Raw genomic sequence first — 6812 nt, 5'->3', positions numbered from 1 at the left:
CTAGTAGCATTGAAAGACAGCTACTGTAAATGATCAAACGGGCTATACAGTTAACTGATTGGAGTACCGGTATCTCTATTTACGAGCACCAATTACTAGCAAAAGAGCCATGCAACGTATTAGCTAGTTCTAATGGTGAAGGAAGTGTAGCTGTCCACAATTACATGACTTGTCTTTATAAATCATTTTCACAAGGATCCGTTCTGGTAATTTCCAGATATAGGCTATTCCACCAAGCTATAGGAGCTGTAGAATTTACGAATAAATAAAAATGCATGCCACACTACCACAACAGAAACACATAGCACCACAATGCAACAGTTTAGCCACAAGGGTCTAAGTGCTCAAGCAAACATAGAGCCTTGAATGCCCCTTTCTCCTTTTTACCTTTTTGTGAGCTTTATCTAGATGCTTGCAGTATTTTGTTATAAAGATTGTTCTTCTCCATCGTTTACGTGTGAACATTCCATTGGAAGATTCCGTTTTTTTTAAAAGGAGAAAAAAAAGCCCATCATTATCCGTCCTGTCTTTTGCCCAAGTTTGGAACTCAATAATGCAGAAGAGCACTGTGGATGAGCACATCTATTGAAACCAATGGACCATGCTACTTCAGAGTAGCCCTTAATATGAGTGCAGACTTCAAGGCAACCCGAGCAACACAACAGGAGTGAAGAAAGTGTAATAATTTAGGAAAACAAAGTAAAACAGGTAAGACATACTGTTATGTACATGCATGGTTTAAAATGCACAATTTACACAGTTTGTTGTATTTTGTTTATGAAAAATGTGTATTCAGAAAGAACAGGAACGTGTCACACAGCACTTAGCTAGGTGGCAAAAAATATCTTGGCTGTCTTCTTTCTACCTGTTTCAGAAAACCATATTAAAATAATGTAATTTAAATAATTTGTTGATAAAGTTTTAGTTTATTTGAATGGCATTTCTTCTATAGATTTAAACAGACACCTATACGTTAACTGTACAATTGGCTTAATGCACAGTATTAGCCTAGTTTTAATTAATATGTGTTTTCCTCTTACAGATACCATGAAAATGTATACATTGACATGTATTATGTGGACATTTGTACTACCAATCTGGGCAAATGTAATTCAACCTAGTAAGTAGTGAATAGAAATTAATTGTCTGTCTGTCTCGTTGTCAGTTCTGTATGTCTTTTAATATCTGACATGGCTCTCAGTTTTACACATCATGTCAAACATTTTAAATAGTCCTTTCAAATTAATAAGTCAATTAGAGATCCACTTGCAGAAAGGAATCACAAGCAGAAAACAAGTTAATGAATGGTAATAGGGCTGCATTGTTTTGTATTACTCCAACAGTATTGCAGAAATACATCCCCCATTGAGATTGCAATTAATATCTAGTGGAACAGGATTTATGACTTTACTATCAGAGTCCCACACACACAAACGTATACAATACAATAAGAGTCTACATGTGGCACTTTGAAGGGTTTTTATAAGGGTCGTTACATAAAATAACAACAATTAAGAATCAAGACCTTTGTGTGCTTCTACACAGTCAACAGATATGTGAACAGGTTCATATCAAAATAGCAAATGGTGACAACGTGTTTTTTCCTCTAGGTTTAAGCATCACAGTAATAGTAGATGAAGGAACTACAGACAATACAACTCAAGCAGGTTTATCGTTTCTTGAGTCAACTGCAGCCACTGTAACTGTGTCACCATCGCCATTTGCGGTTGAAAGCATAGGCAAGGCATGGAATGACCTCAGTGTGGATCCCAATGAAGGAAACAAAAATAATACAGACAATAGCACTGTATTATATCAAGGTGATCCCACCCCCACACAGCCCAGCATTCCTGAAGGGGTTGGTTCCACAACTGGATTCAAGGAGCAGGAGGGTTCCAAAGTAATTCCTACATCTAATATTTTAGTGCAGTTTAATTCGACACAAACATCAGTGTTCCTGGAGAAAGCAGCAGCCCCAATAGCGAATATTAGTACTAATACTTTAAACTCAACAATAAGGGAAAGCGAGGTCAGACTCCCTGATGTGTTTGAGATGGAGCTGGTTCCCCTTGCTGTACAAGTCATGGAATCAAATTCTTCAAAAGCTGACCGAACTTCAAAGAAAAAAACTGCCAAGAACTTAAAAAAAATGCCACAATTTCTCAAAAAAAGGAAGAATGCCAGTAAGGAGCCCAAGGAAAAAGCTAAAAAACAAATTATTTTGAAGAAAGGGAAAAAAACTAACAATGGTAAGAAACCTCAGAAAAGCAGGAACAAAGCTAAGATGAAGAAGAAGAAAGAAAAGCTCCCTTATTTTCCCTATTTCAAGAATGATTACTGTCCACCAGAGTGTGCCTGTTATGGGAGGTAAGATTAAAATAAGCATAATACTAATAAGTATTTATAATAAGTAATTTGTATTCAAATGAGTACAAAAGCAGCAATTTATTTCTATATAATAGGTAGAAATACCTTATTTTTTTTTACCAAGTATACCAAATTACTTTTGTTCTTTGCTGCAATGATTTGAAGTTGCCCCACTGACAAATTCATCCTAAAATTTTAATATGGGGTGGGAAGAAGAGTTGGGGTGGACAGAGGCATAAATTTGTAAAAAGTGTACTCAGTACCTACTTTAATACTCATTGTATGTTTTTTGCAGAGTGGTGCAGTGTTCTGATAAAGGAGTTGATAAAGTCCCATACGGAATCCCATACAACACCAGGTATATGCTGCTCATGAACAACAAGATAGACCTGATCCAGTTGGATCTGCTGAAGGAATATCTCACACTGGAGTTCCTGGTACTCAGCAACAACCGCCTGACTGACAGTGCCATAGAGGGAGCCTTTGAAGGAATAGAGAAGCTTACACGGCTCTACCTGGACAAGAACCTCCTATCCAGCATCCCAACAGACCTCCCCCCGACCTTGGAGGAGCTGAGGCTGAACCTCAACAACATCAGTGTGATGTCAGAGCAAGCGTGGAGCAGGTGCAAAAGCCTGAAGATCATCAGCATCAACAATAACACTCTGACCAATGACTCTATCCCTGCTGGAGTCTTTAGTTCCCTCACCAACTTGCAAACATTGAGTCTCAATCACAACCAACTGATTGGTGTCCCGTCCAAACTGCCCACCAACCTAAAAGAACTATTTTTGGAAGGAAACCAAATAGATACAATTTCAGCGCAGATCTTTACAGACTATTCTGAACTGCTTTACCTTGACCTCAGCAACAACCTTCTGACCAACAAGGGTATTGATAAAAATTCTTTCAGTCACATGGTTAATCTTGAGAACCTCAACCTGGGTAAGAACCTTCTTAATTTGATACCCATAAATCTCCCAAAAGCATTAAAGAACTTAGTTCTTGAGGACAACAGAATTGACTCAGTGAGTAAAGATGCATTCTTAAAAATGCCGAATCTAGAGCAACTTGGGCTTTCTCGCAATAAGATAGCCAAGGTAGCTGCTGGTGCTTTCAAAGGGATGTCGGCTTTGCATCTTCTGGACATCAGCCACAATCATCTCCTTGAAGTTCCTCGTCGGCTTCCTTTAACAATGCACTCGGTGGCCCTAAACGATAACAAAATCAAGTCTATCCCCCGGGATTCATTCTGCGGAAACAAACCTCAAATGAGCCGCTTAGTCCTTGTCCATTTAGAGCATAACAATATTGACATGAGGAATATTGATGCCCATGCTTTCAGGTGCCTCAGAGGCTATCAAATTATCCATTTCTATTAAATCTGTTGCAGATTTTTTTTTTTTTGTAATGAGAACAAATTATATGTATTCCTTGTTTATATATACACTCCAATTTTTAATAAAAATAAAGTTTGTATTTCAGACAAATAAATATGTAGTTTTGTAATTATGATTACTCCACTGCCAAAAAAAGACACACCTACAAAGATGACACATTTATATTATTGTTGTTTAATGAGTTAGTTGAGTGAGGTAAATGAAGAGCATCACATCACAGTAGTTTCATTTATATATATATATAAAAAGACTGGCCTTCTTGGGCTTTGTGTGTGACTAAGGGTGTATAGCTGCATACAATTATTTAATCAGTAAACACTAGATGGTGCTATTGTCACCTTGTGCAAATGTTCAGTTTCTAGAAACATGAACCGATCCCAAGAGGACATTACGAATGCTACTTTTTAAAGTGTTCGACTTTGTTCTGTACTTCCTGAAGAGACACATATACTATATTCAGAGTTCAAAACATTCATGCAAGTGTATTTTTTTGTTGTTGTTGAAGTATAAAAAGGTTAATTGATAACAATACTAAAAGAAAACCTTTCATGTTCATATAAATAATGTACTTTATAAGTAAGAACGGAGTCCTTTCGAAAAGCATAAATGATTTTAATAGTTTACAAAATGACTTTTTCCAATACTGCCATACAGCCAAAATCACATTCTAATTTTCACAGATATCACATATTTCCATATAAAGTACATCTGTTCTTTATTAGTTGACGATATTCTATAAAAGCGTTATATTTCATATACTCAATCCAACCCTCATTCCAAAGGGTTTTGTTATAAATCGCGCTTGGTGTTAAGGCTATTATAGTTTGGCTCACAGCACTGATTAGAAAATAACGAGAAAAAAATCCTTTGCACCTTTATGATTGATGTACATGTTCAAGTGCTAAATGATAAAAGAAAAATTAGAAAGCATCTCTGATAAACATCGTTTGGGAAAGAAAAATAAAAACTATTTTTGTTCCACATTGCCCACTGGTGGAGAATGAAACTCATTATGTGTATATAACTTTGAATTAAATTTGTACGTCTGTTTGTTTGTTCTACTATTTTATGATGTTTCTAAATTGTTCTGAGATCTTTTGGTCAAATGCAGAGGTTTGTTCTGATAGATTTCTCCAACTGGCATTGAGCTTGCTTGGATACCTGGTGTCCGGATGTCTGTGCTTCCAGATGCCAGAAATGTGGCTTGGCTATAAAAATAAAATATCCAAGATAAAAAAAACAAACAAACAAAAAAGAAGGGTAAATGTCAGACACTATTAAAATTAGTACTGCACTACTGCATTAGCTTTAGTATAGATACATACTGTGTGTATAAGGAAAAATAATATTTGTCAAGGCAATCTTGTTCATTCAGTAAATTTGAATAATCTTAAAAATATGGCCTGCATATCTGCAAACACTAGACCCTGTGGGATTTGTAAATAAGAGCCGTTGTCCTGGCTGAATAGTGGGACCTTGTGTAGAAAAATCTGGTTTCACCATTAGATGGCACTGTATTCATCTCTAATCTGTTCTACAATTGATACAGACTTTGAAGGCAGCCATTTTACCTTCACAGTGCAAATCTTTTTTTTTTTGTGACAATTAACTACAGCCTTCTCAACCAAAGTGATTTAAAAGCAGAAAAAAAAACTAAATACATAATACATCTATATCAATGTCTAAATTCATATAGGTAATGTTTCACTTACAACCAGTGTGAACTGTTAATATTATCATATTTTTTATATATCAATTACCTTCATAATATTTAAGACTTTATAATATGAAATAGCACCCACAAAGTATCACCATTTTAATTAGAATAACCTGAACTTCCTCAGCCCTTGTTCTTTAGACCTGGTATTACCTTAGTTGGTTTATTGTATGCTGGGGAGATAGTGATCAATTGAATAATTAAGTATGTGGTTGGAACAAAGTCTTGCAATGGAATGGGCAGGATAAGCAGAGGTTTCCTACCACCTATGATATGGAATATTCATAGGTATAGTAGTAATAAAGTAATATTACTTTTTATTCCAGGCAATGTTGGTCAATGGTTTCGTTGTACCACAAACATTTTAAGAATCCCACAGTTTAAGATCAGTCAAGTAATACAGTACAGACTTGATGCTGATGCTGATGATGATGGTTTAAGTAATGGTTTATGTAGTTTCACCACTAGATGTCAGTGCTGTTTGTGTTCCTTAAGAGAAACACAGAAACTTCTCATTGTATCCCAAGACTGCACAGATACCACTCTCAGGTAACCTCTGGGGAGACTTCATTTACATCAACTGCATGTCAGTGTCATAATCCTGGATTAGGAGGGTCTTTTGAGCATTTGTTCAATGATTCAAAATCAATTTCTGTTCCTGAACCTCACTATTTTGGTGTGGTGAAAACAATGTGCCATTTCAGTAGCCTTAACATAGTAACCTTCATCCAAACCTCAGTTCTTATCTTATCATAGATCATCCATACATGACATTTACCAGAAATGAATGGACTTAAAATGTCTTATTTTATTTCTTGCTAATGTCTGATTCATTTTTTTTTTTTTTTTTGCTTATACAATACCATAAAATACCAAGGAGGGGGTCTATATATGCATAGTTTCAAACAAACTATATGGAACCTGAAAATGTCGTTCTGAAAGTAGTAGCATACATGAAAACTTTGGATGAACACCTACTGTAACTTTAATAGGCACACATGACTGTATCGGTGAGTGTGTGTTTGTGTGTGGTACAAACGGCTATTTCCATTCAGGATATAATATTTACAGAAAGGACCATGCAGAGAAATAAAATACTGGCTACATATGTTCAGCTGGTGCAGTGTGTGTGTGTGTGTGTGTGTCTAATCCGATTCGTAAACACTGAACTATAGCAATGCAAAAAGAGAGAATCAGATATCCGCAATGCAAACTTTTGATTCATCAAACATTAAAGCTACTATGCTGGGTAAATATAATTCACCCATATTACCTTAAGGTCCTGTAGGACCCTGTCTGACCCAACCCCCTCTACAAAGACTCACTAC

The 6812-nt window shown here is 36.0% G+C and overlaps 1 protein-coding gene across 1 annotated transcript; it reads left to right on the top strand.

The window, feature by feature from the left end:
• The first annotated feature begins 536 nt into the window (after nt 1–536).
• Nucleotides 537–3968, top strand: wu:fc23c09 (podocan-like protein 1). Its single transcript, XM_034024329.2, has 4 exons — nt 537–708; nt 1043–1120; nt 1611–2367; nt 2663–3968. The coding sequence occupies exons 2-4, from the start codon at nt 1048–1050 to the stop codon at nt 3747–3749; spliced, it is 1917 nt and encodes a 638-aa protein (XP_033880220.2). The 5' UTR covers nt 537–708; nt 1043–1047; the 3' UTR covers nt 3750–3968.
• Nucleotides 3969–6812: the final 2844 nt, after the last annotated feature.

The sequence above is a fragment of the Acipenser ruthenus genome, chromosome 7 (assembly GCF_902713425.1).
Source record: "Acipenser ruthenus chromosome 7, fAciRut3.2 maternal haplotype, whole genome shotgun sequence".
Classification (NCBI taxonomy): Eukaryota; Metazoa; Chordata; class Actinopteri; order Acipenseriformes; family Acipenseridae; genus Acipenser; species Acipenser ruthenus.
This window is presented reverse-complemented; position numbering and strand designations above follow the sequence as displayed.